This window comes from Cynocephalus volans, chromosome 6 (assembly GCF_027409185.1).
Source record: "Cynocephalus volans isolate mCynVol1 chromosome 6, mCynVol1.pri, whole genome shotgun sequence".
NCBI lineage: Eukaryota > Metazoa > Chordata > Mammalia > Dermoptera > Cynocephalidae > Cynocephalus > Cynocephalus volans.
This window is the reverse complement of record NC_084465.1, coordinates 114,936,043-114,953,582: the sequence shown is the minus strand read 5'-3', so window position 1 is coordinate 114,953,582 and position 17,540 is coordinate 114,936,043. Positions and strand designations below refer to the sequence as shown.

General features: G+C 49.5%; 1 protein-coding gene across 1 annotated transcript in view; it reads left to right on the top strand.

The window, feature by feature from the left end:
• Window positions 1-17,540, top strand: part of KATNIP (katanin interacting protein) — a 180,719-nt gene that overhangs the window by 147,079 nt on the left and 16,100 nt on the right. The window contains exons 15-19 of the mRNA XM_063100158.1: window positions 284-1,163; window positions 7,597-8,322; window positions 9,085-9,290; window positions 11,188-11,266; window positions 16,353-16,530. Of these exons, the coding sequence (XP_062956228.1) occupies window positions 284-1,163; window positions 7,597-8,322; window positions 9,085-9,290; window positions 11,188-11,266; window positions 16,353-16,530 (2,069 nt within the window). The remainder of the gene's footprint in view (window positions 1-283; window positions 1,164-7,596; window positions 8,323-9,084; window positions 9,291-11,187; window positions 11,267-16,352; window positions 16,531-17,540) is intronic.

The window sequence follows — 17,540 nt, the reverse complement described above, 5'->3', positions numbered from 1 at the left end:
AGGAAGCAGGGAGACCAATTAGTGGACTATTACAAGTGTCCCAACAGGAGGGTATGACGATAAAGGCAGCAATCAAGCCTGTCCCTTTGTGAATGTCCTTTGATTTACAGAGTATGTAACAGAAATGAGACCGAGCCTTATTTAATGTCTCCAGTGCTGTAGTTTTATAAACCTCACATTTCTGGCATTTCACATTTCTCCCTTTTGGTATCTTCTACGTACAAAATTTGATACATCAATCTGATGCCACCCATCTTCATTTTGCTGAATTTTGTGTTTTCAGGATCTTGATATTGCTGCCAAGAATGTGAAGCTTTATGTCAACGAAACCCTCATCTTTGATGGCAAGTTAGACAAAGGCGGTGGAGAGGCCCTGGCTGAGCAGAGCATCCCAGTAGACCTGAAGATCGAGAAAAATGAGAGAATAGAGAGTGTTGTGAATGCTCACTCGGAAGAAAGTGGAGATGGCCACAGGATGGCTGGCACGGGTGTGGATGAGGATCCCAGTGTCAGCTGCTCGCAGCCAGCTGAAGCATTAGTGGACATGAAAGTTTCTTCACAGGGAAACCTACTTGGTGAGAGGATGGATCCTGATAATTGCATGAAAGACAGTTTGTCCAAGTTAGAGGAAGATTTAAGATTGTTGGCAGCCCCTGTCTCAATGGGTGACGTGCCCGGTACTCCTCCCGCCTCCCCACCTGTGAAATGCCCTCCTCGTGATGAGGAGCCGTCTCTGATCCAACAACTGGAAAACCTCACAGGCAGAAAAATCTCTGAGCCACCAGGGAAAACCCCATCCTGGTTACAACTTCCTCCCACGAGGCAAGGCAGGAGGCCAGGAGGCGGGAAGCCGAAACCCCTCTGGCTGAGTCCTGAGAAGCCGCTGGACTGGAAAGGCAGGCTCCCATCAGATGATGTCATCGCTGAGGGGCCTGGAGAGACTGAGGCCAGGGAGAAAGGCTCCTGGCGTGAGCAAGGGCGAGTGGCCAGCTGGAATGTCATCACCAGTGACAGACCCCAGAGGGTAACCCCCAAAGACTACAGTGATGACTTAAACATCTTTAACTGGCCCCCCAACAGGGAGCACCCTGCTAGTGGGAGGAGGGGCACGAGAAAGGATGCTGTCAGCAGTAGTCATGGTGACGACCAGCCAGCCAGCAGAGGTAAGCTCCAAGAAGCAAGGCTGACTCGGGGACCATCATCCCTGTGCCATGATGCCATTTAGCTCCCTGAACCTCAGTTTCCTTATTCACAAAGCCAGGGGGGTGTTCTTATACAGGGGTCACAAATTCACTGTCTCAGGGGCTAGAGAGGTGACATATATGAGTAAAATGGGCAAGACACACTTTACATGTTAAACTCATAGATGTGTTTGTCATTGCCACCAAGATATGTCCCTTTGCCCATATTTGTCACAATACATGGCTTTTCCAATGTAGACTTCCTTCTCTCACTTTTGATAGAGACATTGATATCTAGTTACTTTGCTTTATCCTTAATGGTACTGTTATAACACAATTACCCTTGAACCAGTTTGTGTAAAAAAAGAAAAGAAAAATAACACGGGCATGGTGATGAGTAGCAGGTGACACTTGCCTGAGTGTCAGAAGATGATAGAGAGTGGTGAGAACTGTGGCAAAGCATAGAGCACAAGCCCTTCAAATGGGGGGCTGCTGCTCCCTCAATCTTCTTGTCGGCATTCAGGAAGGTGAGTCTAACGCACCAGACCGACCCTTCCCTTTTTTCAAGAGAAGCCGAAAGTATGGAATATTCCTACTTTTTACATTGGCAACCTATTGAGATTACTTTCTAACCACTCTGTGTGTCCAAAAAAGAAGGTATGTCTGTTGGCAGGACTCACCAGGAGAGCTTTGTGCAGTTTGTAGTAGATGATCTCTAAGGGCATTCCCAATTCTGAAAGGAGGGCGTGTCAAGGGCTGGGATTCTATGTATTTGTGCGCAGATTCAGCTCCTGGGATGGAGTGCAGCATAGCAGCTAGGCGTCAACCCATTTGAGTCCAAATTCTACTGCATACAGGTCGGGCGCCTCTAGCCAGGCACTCCCCTCTCTGAGCCTCAGCATCTTCTTCTGTGAAATGGGAATGATGCCGCCCTTCCTTCTCAGTGTTGCAAGGAATGAATGAGTCGATGGTTTCAAAATGTAACAATCTGGGCTGGCCCATGGCTCACTCGGGAGAGTGTGGTGCTGATAACACCAAGGCCACGGAGTCGGATTCCATATAGGGATGGCCAGTTGGCTCACTGGGTGAGCGTGGTGCTGACAACACCAAGTCAAGGGTTAAGATCCCCTTACCGGTCATCTTTTAAAAAAAAAAAAAAAATGTAACAGTCTGGCATGTGATGAGTGCTCAGTGAGTGGTGGCTGTTATTTCTGCACTAGCTTGCACCACCTTTACCAGCCACAGAGCACTCAGACCTACCAGGCCAGGCTCACCTCTAGATCCTCTGAACTTAATCCCACCCCTCACTGCATGAGAGCACATGCCCTGGAGTCAGACTGCCTGGGCGTGTATCCTGGCTCCATCACCTCCAACCCACACCTTGGGCAGATTCTGAAAGCCCCCTGAGTTTCCTCATCTGTAAAATGACACTAATAATACTCATAGGGGTGCTGGGAGGATCAAGTGGAATCATACATGTGCAGCATGTGGCACGGGTCCTGGCACATCGGTGCACCCAACAGATGTCAGCTGCTGCTGTCACTCATCATCAGCAGCAGCAGCAGCCCCCTCCCCCCAGACCTGCAATTCTGCCTCTTGGTGATGTATCTGTATGCAAAGGTGATGCTTGTAATTTTTAATGAATCAAATCAGCATCTACTCTTAGTGAGTGTCCAGTAGGCAGACCCCTGATGTATCACTTAAAACACAAAGCAAGTGCCTCAGACTCTGAGTGCCTTCCCGTACAGAGCTGCGCCCTTTGCTTCCTTCCCCAGGTGAACACACTTATGCTGCTCACCCCTGCCAAGATTTAGCTCTGAGCCCTGGTGTCAGGGAGGAGAGCAGCTTGGAAGGGCAGAATCCAGAAGCTCTTCTAGGGCAGGTGCCTGGCTCACAGCAGGTACCCTGCAGTGTGAGAGGGATGCCAGTAAGAAGGTGCTGTGATGGCTAACTCTGCAGTAAGCCAGGGACATTACCTAAATGACCTCTTAGCCTCACGATAGCCTCACTTTACAGCTATAGAAAATGCAAGGTGTAAGTAACTTTCCTGGGGTCATGCAGCCAGTAAGGGGTAGAGTAGGATTTGAACCCAGGTATGCCCGCTCCAACATCCATGCTTCGAACCACTCCCCTACAGTGCTGCATTACCATAGCTGTCATCAGCTGCCCATCCCAGGAGAACCAGGCAATTCCGAGCTCCCTGGTAAACAGACACACAGAGCCACTGGGAGTTCCCAGGTGACAAGCATTGTTCTGACTTGCCCAAGTTTGGAAGACTTTGTCTCACTTTAATTTCTTTCCAGGCATTTCAGTGCTTGGCTCAATGATACATTAGGAACTGAGCCCTTAAGATTTAATACTTGTTAAGGTGCTCATGCTAAAATGGAAAGTTGCTTAGAAATTTTAAATTATCCGTTACCTAGAGCCAAATCCCACAGCCATGCCCTTCGGAAAAGGTGCAGGCCAGGCTCTCCAGCATTGCTTGTAGAGGGAATGACTGCCCGAGTTCGTCTCTGGGGTTGGAACTGTGCAGTCACCATAGACAGAGCCTGGGAATCCTTCTGTCCAACAGAATTTCTCATTAAACAACAACTGCATTTCAGATAGGTCTTCATCAGGAGTCAGTTGGCTATAGATGAATGAAATCACATCAGCCCAGTTTGAACAGTAAATGGGGATAGAGCGGTGTTATTTGGAGAATGCTCAGAGAGCTCCTTGACCCCATTGGCAGGACATGTAGCCACTCGCCACGGGAGACTGGAGCAAAGAACCAGAAAGCTGATGGGAACCAAGGAAGCTTCTCCCTGTCTCTCCAGGGCTGCTGGCCCTGCCTCTGCTTCTCTGGGGGTCTACTTTCCCTAACTCTCCTCATGAGATCAGCTTCCTTTGCTGTATTCACAGGGCAGGAAATGACCTCACAGCCCTAGAGTGACTATGTCCTGGCTCTAGCTCCAGCAACCAATTCCAAAGTCTCAGGGGAGAAGCTGATTAGTCTACTTGGATCAAGTGTCCCGTCTTTGTCCAATAAGCAATGGCCAAAGGGGAGTTCACTAGACTAAACATGGCTGGTTATATCTCTCTACGTAATTTTTAATTTCCTGTTTTTAATAGGAATTAACGCATACCTTATGATGGTTCAGTTAATTTTTTAAACTTAAGTTCAGAGCTTCATAGTTCATTTTAGTCTCAACCCAGCAGTGTTGTGGAATCTTTGATCCTGTCATCTCATATCAGTGGTCCCTCCCAGACTGTGTTGACTGCAGATTGAAGCAGCAGCTTTCCGCTGTCCATTCAGACTATGGATAGGAGCATTGGCCATGACAGGACAAAGCACGGATCCCAGCAGCTCCCTGATTCCCAAGGGGGAGCAAGTAGTGTGTTTTCCTGCAGATGGAGAGAGATGGGCTCCCAGCCCACTATCACATCAGAGAGGTTTGGGAGAAAGTCTGCAGTTCCTGGCTTTTTAAAGCCAGAATGTACAACTCAGGGAGAACAGGTTAGAAATCAGGGTGGAATGAAAGAAGAGTCCCTGGCTTGTTTGTGCAGCCAGGCAGAGAAACAGGGGCTGAGTCCCTGACACATGACACTTGGTGCTGTCTCCTCAGTCCACTTGCAAATGAACGCAGGCCATTCATTTCAGTCCGTGGAAATCAAATCACATAAACTGAAGTCATGACACTCCGCATGGGAAGTTCCTCTGCCAGATGTTAAGGCTTGTACCTGGGAGAAGAAGATGGAAGAACTTCTGGGATCTTTTTTAATGGCAAGTGAAAAGGAGGAGAGGCCAGAGGACAGGTGCAGGAGGACTGACAGGTGGAGGGGGAGTCCCTCGGCCTCCAGGCCTCATCCCAGGGGGCACAGATTGGGGGTGTCAGGAGCCCCTCCCTTTACTGGCAAACATCTATTGAGGACTTCCATGCACCAGGTGCCATGCTAGGCACTGGGACATGGCAGGGAGCAAAAATGAGGTGGCAGAAAAGGCCTTTCCAAAGAGGCGGGTGACAAGAAAAGCCAGCTGAGTGGGCACCTGGAGGAAGAGCATTCCTGGCAGAGGGCACAGCAAGGGCAGAGGCCCTGAGGCCTGAAGGGACTTGGTGTGTCCATGGAACACAAGGGCCAGTGTGGCTGGGGCCTAGTAATCGTGGGGAGGAAGTGGGAGGTGAGGTTACAGAAGGCAGCAGGGGCCACACTCAGGGTCCTGTGGGCATGGTGACAGTTAGGTTGTCTTTATTCTCAGCATATGAGAGACAATGCCAATTAGAGGGGTCGATGACAAACTCCATTTTAGGCACATGGAGATTAAAGTGATGGAGTGGACATGTCTGGACCTTCCAAAAAGTTGCTGGAATTGGAAGACGGTGCCCAGGAGAGAGAAGCCAGAACTTGACATATAAAGTTAAGAAAGGTCTGCATGGGGGCCAGGTGCTAGATGAGGGCAGAGGAGGATGGCAGTGTCAGGAGAGGACCGGATGCAGCCGAGGCCTGGGCCTCGGGACACTCCCAGACACTGGGTGTGGGAGGATGGCACTGGTGAGGTAGAAAGAGAGTTTCTGTCAGCAGGGTAGGCAGGGAACCAGGGAGGTATAGTGTCTCCTAAGCCAGTGCAAGAGGGAACACTAAATGGCAGAGGTTGGCCTGGGGTGTCAGGCACACAGTGAGGACCGAGAACAGATTGGGAGTCATTGCTCACTTGGAGAAAGCCATTTCAGTGGAGGGTCGTGGGAACTGTAGGATTCTTATGAATGCAAAACACAGAAAGCCACCAGGGGGTTGACTTCAGGCACAGCTGGATCCAGGAGCTCAAATGATGTCATCAGGACTCTGTCTGTCTCTTGGCTCATGTTCCCCGTGTTGGCTTCATTCTCAGGCAGGTGCTTTCCACAGTGTAGTAAAATAGCCCCTGGCAGCTCCATACCTATATCCCACCAGCTTAGTACCGCCAGTTTAAATAGCCCCACTTTGAGCCCAGCTCGAAGGACGCCATCAGCATTAGCCCAATCCAGGTGGCCTGAATGTGGGGGGATCCCCAAAGGAAAATCAGCACACTGTTCCCAAGAGAAGGGGAAGGGGAGTTTGGGTGGGCAAAACAGTAACACTTCCAAGAGGTAGCAGGGGCTAAGAGAGGCCAGCAGGGATGGGAGGCAGAGCATCTGAGGACAAGAGGGAGAAAATTGGACCATGGTCGCAGGGAGCCACAGGAGCAGACCACTGCCTTTCTCTTCCTTCTCTTCTGGGTGGGAGAGATTTATGTGCATCTGCAGGCAGAGAGAGGGGAAGGTGCCAGTGGGAAGGAGTGATTGAAGATTCTGGAGAGGGAGTTAATTGATGGAGCCAAACCCCTGGGAGACAGGCAGAAAATACAGGGCAGAGCCCAGTGCATACAAAAGGAGGACAAATAGAATGTCAGGGTCATCGCTGCTGTTTTCCCAGAGTGACACCTTACCTGGCAGTTAGCCTGGCATGGCTGTGAGGGCAGCCACTGCTTATGCCCACACTCGGCTTTTATAGTCTACAAGGAGGAGAGCAGAGCCTGCAGAGCCATCTTTCTGAGGGCTGGGCCCGCGATCTTGATGTGCTTGGGACACAGGCTTTGGCATGTGCAGAATAAATTCCTTACCTTGTAATACAACTGGCTGGCTTGCTTTTCTTAATAGCATTTTTTTTTCCTTGATTAAAATAAAATTAATACATATAGGGAACTTTGAAGATAAAGTTACAAAGAAGAAAATAAAAGTCCTTCCTGTTTACCACCCAGAAACAATCACTATTAACACACTGGTGCATGTTGCCCATACCAGGATATTGCTACATCTAAAATTGCATTATCTGGCTTTTTTTCATTTAACATTCTTCTATGAGCCTTCCACCTGCCATTAAACAGTCTTAGAGAACCACTCTAGAGTCACGTGACTGTGACAGCCTCAAGCGGTGCCCCCCATGTTCCTGGTTTAGAGCTCAGGCAGCAGCATTGCCCCCATCGTGTGAATTTCTGAATCAGAGAAGGGCTTCGGGTAAAGTTTCTAACACAACTACATAGTCTTCTTTTGATTTGCATGGTAGTTGCGTTCTTAGAAAATTCGACATCTATTAAAAATTCTTTGTTTTTTGTAAAACAATCAGGTTCTAGACTTGGGTGATCATAAATCATTTTTTACCAACCTGAATGTTCAGTAGGACAGTCAAAATTTGGATAGGACAGGAGACCGTGCTCTGTGTGCCAGGACTGTCCCATGAAGTGCAGGATGTCAGCATCCCTGGCCCCATCCGTCAAGAGCCAATAGGGCCTCCCAGGGAGAGACAGCTGAGAGCAACCCCAGCAGTTTCTAGAACACCCTCCTGGAGGGTGACCCTACTCAGCTGAGAGCCACTGGGTCGGACTGTCTCTAAGGGTTTCCTCCTGTGTCCTTTCTTCCAGAAGACACCTGGGCCACCAGGATGCCACCGCTTTCGAGGTGGCACAGTGAGCAGGAGCACATGCTGCACGAGTCATGGAACTCCCTCAGTGCCTTTGACCGCTCCCAGCGGGGACGCATCTCCAACACAGAGTTCCAGGGTGACATCCTGGACGAGTTCCTGCAGCAGCAGAAGAGTAGCCGGCACAGCAACCTGCCACCATCCTGGAAGGAGGAGAAGCCAGAGCCGTGGGAAGGGCAGGACAGCTGCTCTGCAGAGACAGACAATGGGAGCGACTTTAAAATCCCCGTCTTGCCATATGGACAGCACCTGGTCATTAACATCAAGTCTACATGGGGGGACAGGCACTATGTAGGCCTTAATGGAATAGAAATATTCAGTTCCAAGGGAGAGCCAGTGCAAATTTCAAGCATTAAAGCAGACCCCCCGGACATCAATATTTTACCCGCCTATGGGAAAGACCCCCGCGTGGTCACCAACCTCATTGATGGGGTGAACAGGACCCAGGATGACATGCACGTCTGGCTGGCCCCCTTCACGCCAGGCAAGTCCCACTCCATCTCCATTGACTTCAAGCACTCTTGCCAAGTCGCCCTGATCAGAATTTGGAATTACAATAAATCTCGGATACATTCCTTCCGCGGCGTGAAGGACATCACGATGCTGCTGGACACACAGTGCATCTTTGACGGAGAAATCGCCAAGGCCTCGGGAACCCTGACGGGAGGTACAGTATGTCTGTAATCTATTTCTTGCCGAGGTTCTGCAGAACAAAACAAACCCACTGGCTAGCCAAGGACAGATAAACTTGGTCCACTTCTCACCCCTTGCAGCACAGGTGTGCTAGAGCTGAGCACGTTTCAACTCCACTAAGTACCTGCCTTAGTCAGTTCCCCAGAACCTAAGTCTGAGAAACGGGATTCTTTGGAGGGAGTGCTTTCAGGAGAAACCTGGGGCAGCCAGGAGTGCAAGGATATGGTTTCAGGTAGAGCTCAGCCTCAGCCTGATCCCAGGGGAGCTCTGGAGCATAAATTGCAGGGTCTGTCCTGCCTTAAGGCAAAGGAGCAGGGCTTTGGAGCCCCATGGGCCAGCCAGTCATTGGAATCAGGGACCCCAGGTTGGGGGTGTAACTCCCATACCATTCTAGGCAAAGAACCCCATAAAAAAGATCAGCAGGGATTAGGGGGGGTGGGTGTGGGACCAACAGCATCCACTACAGTGCTTCACCCACACTAAAGAAATGTTACTTGTTCGGTGACAGAGCACAGTGATTCTCATTAGATAGGTCCCTTAATCAGATCTATGCGGTTCTTACAGTATGTGAATCCCACTGGCAAATATGTAAAGAATGAGGCTCACTTACCCAAATCCACAGCTGCTTGTGGTTTGGGAATGCAGAGCACAAAGGTTGATGGGTTTAGGTTCTTGGTTTGTGAATCTCTGGGATTGGAGTTAGTTGACCCTTCTGTCTTCCCGGTAACCCATTCAGCCCCCGAGCATTTTGGAGACACGATCCTATTCACGACTGATGATGATATTCTCGAGGCCATATTCTGTTCTGATGAGACCTTCGACATTGACGTGGACAGCCCGTGCAGCCTGCAGTATGAGGAGACGCTGAGGAGGCCCAGCACAGCCGATGGCGACGGGGATGAGCGACCCTTCACCCAGGCCAGCTACTGGACCGATGACCGGGTAGGACTGGAGCTGGGGCTGGAGTGTACCCCCCATAGATTTCTTTTCGTAACTCCAAGTAGCACAGGAAGGATTAAGACAGATATGCTTTAAGCTGCTGTGCTACTGTTTTGACATTTCCCACTTTTCTACTTCATTTTTTGTCCAGTGTGTCATATTTCATTCTCTAGTTATTTTTTATTTTTTATTTTTTTTTAACCGAAGTGAAGAAAGTATTCAAATTTTAATCAAAGCCAGGAGAAATCAGCTCTGTGTCATCTCTGTAATTTAGACGGTGGCAGTTTCAGGGGGATTTTTGCTTTGGGTTGCATTTTGATCACTCGCTGTTGTTTTTGACAGAAGGATTAGAAATGCTTTTAATAGGCAGACTTACAATTAAAATAACGGTGATCATAGCCAGCGATGGTTTCTTGAGCGTGATCCATGCATGGTGCTGAGTGTCACTGTGTTTAACCCTCATGACGACACTTTGAGCAGAGGCTATTAATACTCCCATTTAGGAAACTGAGGCTCACACAGGCAAAGTGACTCGCCCAAGGACACATCATGAAAGAGTAACAAGGCCAGAACTTGAATGCAGGACTCCAAAGTTTATTCTTTAAATTGAGAAACAAATTTTTGAAAAATGAAAGATGACTCTCATGGCAAAGGAAATCCAAGTCAAGGACCAAAAATCATGGTGAAGAGACCCCCAAGGTCTCCAGGAATGTTCCTGAGGACATAAGGAGAAAGAGGAGATGGTTAAAGAGAGAGGGGCAGAGGGATGGGAACAAGCCATAGGAGAAAAGGCTGGGCCTCGGGAAGGTCATGGCCAAGGCAGGGAGGCAACGTGGCGTGTAGACCCCACAGTGTTCACTGGGGACTGCACAGCGTTGGGGCAACAGGCGGGGAGTGGGGAGCCCAGTCTGCTGGAGTGTGTGTGCCCCTCCATGCTTCTAAGGAAAGCAGCTGCCACTTCGCTCAGACAAAAATTGCTAGTCCCTAGTTGCTGGTTCTGATTTTTCAAAAGAAGCCAGAACTCTGGATTTTTATGTAAAATCCGCCAATTTTAAAATGTTGGAAATTCTTCAAATGTTTTCAGACCTTCTGTGGGCCACAAAACACACTTTGGTCTGTTCTTGACCCATGAGTCTCCAGTTGGGAGTTGACCGTAAGGTCTTTTATTTGCCCAGCATTTTCCAGATGCTGAAGGTCCTTGTGAGGGACGCCGGCTGGACCCAGCCCTGTGAGGGTCAGGGAGGGATCCCAACCGATCTCCTTGAAGACAAGCAGCTCGCTACCTTCTGCATCGCAGCTTTCCCATCTGTGAAGTTGTGAAGGCAGGAAAATCACATGCAGGGTTGACACAAGAGACCCAAGAAGTGGGACATGCAGCCCACTGTGACTGTCCATGGACCAGGGCTGCTTCATCCTGCCTGACAGTGGGAATTGCCTGGGGAGCTTTAAAAATGCAGATCCCCCCACTCCTGCCCCAAGATTCTGATTCAGTGAACAGCCAAGGTTGGGAACCACTCTCTATGGTTCCAGTTCTTCCTCCCTCCCTCCCTCCCTTCCTCCCTCCTTCCTGCCCTCCTCCCTCCCTTCCTTCCTCCAGCTCACTAGATAAACATTTCTGGGGTTCTTCCCTGTTCAAAAAACTCTAAACACTGTAGCTGTTAGTAACAGGCTCTTCTCCTGCCAGTAAGAGCTGCTGGCAAGGACGCAGGCACCCACTGGTTTCTGGACCTGCCCATGTCACCTGTCACAGAGCTTCCCACAAAAGCACAAAAATGCAAGAAAAGACACAGGGATTTGCCTGAGCATGGGTTGGGCAGCGGTATCTGGAAAAACAGCCAGCTGTGTGGGTATCGCTAGAACCACCTCCTTTCCCTCTGCTTCTTCTCCAACCGGTATGCAGGTGCCAGAGCTAGAGCTGCCACCCACTTCCCCTGTCCCTGAAGTCACCACACCAGAGCCAGGCATCTACCATGGAATCTGTGAGTACCCTCTCCTGGGGCAGTGTAGGTGGAAGGAGGACCTTCAGGGGTTGGGGGGAGTTGTGGCCACTTGGGACAGGGTTTCCTCGGACAGCCGGGCAGGTTGTACACTGTACAGAGACAGCAGTTACGGGGTAAATGGGGGATGAAACCAGACTGCACTCAGTTCCTGAGCCCACGCACTTCAGAGAAGGGTGCTTCTTTGCAATTTGTGCTCCCGGAGGGACATGTTTGCATTTTGCATGCAGACACCCTGTGTGTTGGCTGTAGCCCTGTCCCAGAAGGCTGCAGTGGGAGACAGAGGAGCCCCAAGGCACTGTCAGTGCAGTGATTGGAATTGTCTCTTCAAAGTCAACGTTGAAGCAAGCGCAGGAGCAAGGAAACCCGCATCCTCCCTGCCCCAGGGGTGGGTGTGTGGGGCAGTAGGAATATGGGTACCAGGCTTTCTGACTTCCTCAGAAGTTGGAAATCCAGGTTTTTATGTAAAATCTCCAGAATCTTAAATGTTGTTGGCTAATGTTACAATGTTTCAAAATACCATGTGAGCCACGTAAAACACATGCTGTGTGTCTGGCCAGCAGCTGCCAGTTCGTGACCTGAGTCAGTCCCACCTGGGTTTCCTCCCTTCTCTTCCCATTCACCTTCCAGCCAGCTCCTCTTTTTAGTCCATGCATGTCCATGCCCACAAGGGCACCTTTGCCCTCCCAGGGGCTCCCCAAGCCCGAGGTCACGACTGACTGTGGCCTCATCGCTCTGTACCCTGTAAACAAGTCTCCATGGGCCGCTCCTGCAGTCCCCTTTCCTGCTCTTTCTCACCCCCTGTGCATGTCCTACTTCCATTTTGTCTTCTGAAAACAAGAGATGTGGTACTGTCATGCTCCTTCCCCCAGCCCACCCCTGGAGCTAACAGCCCAAACAGCATGGACTGAGCTTAGGGAGTTCTCCAGCAGAGGTCAGCGAGCTGCAGCCAGGAGATAGCAGGCAGGTGGGAGTGCTGGCTGGGCAGAAGCCCCTGTCCCCTTCATCTAATGATTTCCCCAAAGAGGCTGTCTGTAAGTGTCTTTCCCACTGAACCAGTTCCTGACCTTTCTCATAGATGTTATTTCAGTGCCTTTGGGAATTTTGCCCTAGAGTAGAGCTCAGAGACCTTTTTACGGCAAGGAAAGCATAATTCTTCTGCTTCTCTTCTTAGCAAGAAGGCAGAAGAGCCTCTTGACCAAGCCCCCTCTGATCTGTGTTGGGGTCTGTGACTTCTGAATCTTGCCACTCTGACCCTTTGGGTTTTTTCTCACTGTATCCAAAATCCTAAATGGGCTTCACCAGTCTGTGCAAATGGAGAGAGCTTTAATAAAGCAATCCAGGGGAATACGTTGGGGTTGGTAAATATGGCCAATCCTATTAAGGTTTTGAAAGAGGATATATGACTTGCTAATTTGCAGATGACACTAATTTTGGAAGTTTTGCAAATATCAGCAGCAATGAATAGGAAAGGAGCTGAGAGGGTTGAAACATGAGAGAGAAGTAAAATTAATTTCCATTTGGATAAATACTAATTGATGCACCAGAGGAAACTGAATAAGGAATGTAGATATTAGCTCAAAAAGGAGAGTCATCACTTTCAGAGTAGCCCCAAATTCCATGGAATTGCAGTGCATCTGGCCAGGCAAACAAAGAGATCACAAGCTTAGGGGAGTTCAGGTCACTGTCTCATGTTTTCACAAGGGAAGGTGGCATTCCTCCTTCACACTGATCCTCAGACAAATCCACTTCCTCCTCCCCCTCCAGGCCTTCTCCATCTCAGGAACAGGACCCACAGCCACAATGACACTTGGGTCAAACACTTCTCTTTCCCCCCCTTCCATGTCCAGGCCTTCGAGAATCCTGGCAATGCTATTTCCAAAACAGATCCTGAATCTGTCCACTTCTCCCCCATCTTCACCACTACTGCCTTTGTTCAGACCATTATTACTGCAACAGCTTCCTCCCTGGTCTCCCTAGAGAGTCAGCTGAAGCGGGCTTTCTAAGATGCAAATCAGGTCATGTCACCCCCCTGCTTAAATACACAACCTGCCAGGAGCTTCCCATTGCAAAGAGAGGAAAATGCAAGTTTCTTGATGTGATCTAGCCCCTGCCTAACTTTCTAATCACGTTTTCCTCTACTCTTGCCCTTGGCCACTTGGTCCCAACTATGGGTCACATTTGTTCTCCTCTCAGCCTAGAATGTTCTTCTTCCAGAAATGCAAAAGCATGGCAGACTCCTTCTCAATTCCCAGATCTCAGCCTAGATGTTACCTCATCAGGGAGGCCCTCCCGGGCCACTCCCGTTCCTACTCAGTCACTCCCTATCCCATTGCTGTTTTAGTTTTTTCATAATATTCATCACTCTGTGGAACTACAGTATTTATTTATCTGTTATATGTTTACTGACTGTCTTTGCTAGAACGAAAGCTCCTTGAGTTCAGAGATTTTGCTGTGTTCCTTATCCCTACCTCTCCAATGCCAGAAACAGGGTCTGGTACATAGTAGATGATCAGAAAATTTTGCTACCATTGACTATGAATTTGGTAAAACCCAATAGTTTTATTTTGCCTCATTCACTTGCAGATACCTACTGAACACCTACTTTTCAATGGATCACGTGTTCAAATTTTTTTGAAAAACCTTCATTAAGTATTTATTTGTCAGACACTGTTCTGGGCTCTGGGGATAAATCTGTGAACAAAACCAGTAGAGTCCTGTCCTCAGGGAGCTTCCATCATAGTGGGGGAGACTGATGGAAACAAATAAGCAAATAAATGTAGAATACACTGTCAGGTAGTATTAAGTGTTATAAACAAAAAATCAAGCAGGGTAAGGGTGTAAAGAGTGAAGGAGGGGGTGCTACTTCAGCTCAAATTATTAGGGAAGCCCCTCAGGAGATGATATTTAAGCATAGGCTCATGATGAGAAGAAATGTGTCAGTTTTTGCTGCTGAACAAACCAACACAAATTTTATTTATTTATTTTTTATTTTTATTTTTTTTTAAAGATGACTGGTAAGGGGATCTTAACCCTTGACTTGGTGTTGTCAGCACCACGCTCACCCAGTGAGCTAACCGGCCATCCCTATATAGGATCTGAACCCGTGGCCTTGGTGTTATCAGCACCACACTCTCCCAAGTGAGCCACGGGCTGGCCCTAAATTTTAGCAGCTTAACACAACTACCATCGAGTCATGATTGGCTCATAAGCCAGTGGTATGGCTGGATCGTTTTTCTCACCTAGGCCAGGTCCTGTGTCCAATCCACTGGCAGCTTGAACCACAGCTGAACGATCCAGGACGTCTTTGCCCAGGTGTCCAGCAGTCAGGAGGCTGTTGTCTGAGTAGCAGGCAACTGGTTCACAGAGCTCCTTCCCTAGATGCAGAAAAGAGAAGTCCGGCCCACATGCACACATGCTGGACCTCTGCCTGCATCACATCTGCTTCTGCCCCAGTGTTCAGAGCAAATCACATGGTCCAGAAATAGACTCCACCTCTGGAGGGAATAAGTGGCAAAAGCACATTGCAGAGAGGCAAGGACACTGGTGGGAGGCATTGGTAGCCATTTTGCATGCTTCCAATGCCATGAGAAGCTGATGAGCTGGTTCCATGCTGGCCCCACGCCTCTTCACCTGCCCCCAAGATGCCCAGAGCTACCTTGGCACCATGAAGAGCAGAAAGATCTGAGGACTGAGTTACAAAGAGCATATAGGGAGATGACAGAGGCATAGAAGAAGAAAACAAACTCCAAGGAGGCAGTGACTTGGCCGCAAAGAAGTGCTTTAACCTCTCCCAACTTCCAGTTCCTCATCTGAGCTGAAATGGGGCAGGAGATGATGTCCAGGCTTCCTTCTTCCAGTTCTACAGTGCTGGCATTGTGTGAAAATTGCAAAGGCTGAATATTTTGAACTCAGCCACCTGAAAGGGTGCTAAAATAGGCAACAGATTCTCCAAGGGCAGAAGAGTTCACTGGGCTTGGTCCTGCTCCAGTGGGAGAAGTTCCAGCCAAGTACCCGACAGGGCTTGACCAAGGGATTCATTCAGTCTAAGATTTCTGGGCAAACAAGTGACTCACCTGGACTGTTTTTCCCAGGGCCACAAAAGGTCACTTCTAAATGGTCTCTGATGGAGCAGGGGTGAGATCAGGGGCAAAGGCTGGAGGTGTCGCAATAGGCATAGGTCACTCCCTTAACCCTGAATCCACGTGAATCTTTATAATAGTGGCCAATTTGCATAAGATGTCAGTTTCCAAAGTTGGGGCTTACTGATGTCACTGCCTTCATTTTGTTACCTGTTTAATCATTCCGTCTGTACTGAGCTCCTACTATGTGCTAGGCACCTTGCCAGGCTCTGAGGACACAGTGGTATAGAAGAAGAGATGGAGTTTCTTCCTTAGGGAGTTAACCATCTGACACAGCAGATGGATGTTTACCAAATAATCACAAGGTCACAGTGGTGACCGGGGCTTGGAAGGGGAAGTGCACAGTGACATGGCCTGCTGTAATGGAGGGCTGGTCTGGTCAGAGAAGTCAGGAGGGCTTCCCTGAGGAAGAGGGCTGGGATCTAAAGGCTGAACACGAGTTAACCAGGCCATGTGAGCTCCAGAGGGTAGAAACGGCATGTGCAACGGTCCTGGGTGGGAGAGAAGAAAATAAATATGAGTAGCTGAAAGACAGTCTGGTAGGGGTGAGGGTCCCTGTTGCACGATGAGGCTGGAGAAGTAGGCAGAAGCCAGATGGGGAAGGCCTCATAGGCCAAAAAGCGTGGGAAGGCACGCAGGGGTGTTAAGTGTGGGGTGGGCAACATGATCTGATAAGTGGAGGGCCATGTGCAGGTTTAAATGACACTAGCCCATTCAGCCTACAGACATTTCCTGAGCACCAGCAGTGGCCTGGGCCCAAGGGCCATCAAGAGGAATGGTGCAGAGCCCACCCTCAAAGCACTTTGGTTGAGTCTGGGCCCAGCTGGTAGAATGCAGAGGCTGAAAATCACGCCTCTTCCATCTCCATCTAACATACCTCCTCTGGCGCCTCTAGTGTTGACAGGCCGCTTTTCATACTGCTGCAGGCCTTCAACTGAACTTCACCGCCTCCTGGGGAGACCTGCACTACCTAGGGCTCACTGGCCTGGAAGTGGTGGGCAAGGAGGGACAGGCACTGCCAATCCAACTACACCAGATCTCCGCCTCCCCCAGAGACTTAAATGACCTCCCTGAGTACATCGAAGACTGCCGGACCCTGGACAAGTAAGTGTTCATAGCAGCTTAACTTTCATGACAGCAGGGTTTCGGGGACCCTGTCCTTCTTCTTCAGACACAAACATCAGAGGGCATCCCATATGTCACCTCCTCCCGGCCACCCTGTGAGGTCATGTGGTCAAGGGAAACCGAGGCTCAGGAAAGGGAGGTGACCCTCCCAGGGCCACAGCTGCAGGTGGTAGGCAGGATTCAAAGCCAGGTGCTCGTGCTTCCAGATGCAGCGTGGTTTGTGTTTTCTCCAGCGAGCCTAGTGCCTCACACACAGCAGCTGTCTGCAAACCTCTGCAGCAGACAGCTCCGTGTTCATGCATGAGTGACCCACTCTTGGTAGGTGATTGCTGAGGACGTCTCCGCAAGCATCTGCAGCTTTACTTTCCTCTGCACCTGTCAAATTTCATAAGACAAGGTTGGGTCAAGTCCATAAGGGGACGCTGTAACCCACAGAGTGACGCTCACCCCTGCTGTAGACAGCCTGGGGCCTGGGCACTGCCTGGAGGTGTGAATGAGAGGAGTCTGGGGGAATCAGGGGGATGGGAGTTCAAATCCCACCTGTGCCCCAAGCCATCTGTTAAGGGAGGGTCTTAACCTCTCCAATAGTAACAGTAATGATAATAGCAGTAGCTGATATTATAACTGCCATTTTTGAACACTTATTGAATGCCAGGCACTGAACCGTGCTGAGCAGGTTACAAATATTCATCCATTTAAGCCTCAAACAGCACTATGAGGAAAGTACTGTTATCATTCCTACTTTACAGATGAGGGAACTGAGATGCAGAAAGGTTAAAAACTGGCCAAAGGTCACCCAAATGAGTTAAGTGGCACAGTCATGATTTGAACACAGGCCTGTGGGCTACCAGCATCCATGCACTTAACCTCTAGGTTATACTGTCTACCTGCCTTGGTCTCCTCTCACTAGAATGGGGATGATAATTCCCATGGCTGGGGTTGGGAGGGGGTTGTCATGTTGCAGGTGTGCCCCCTGCCCTGGCCCAGAG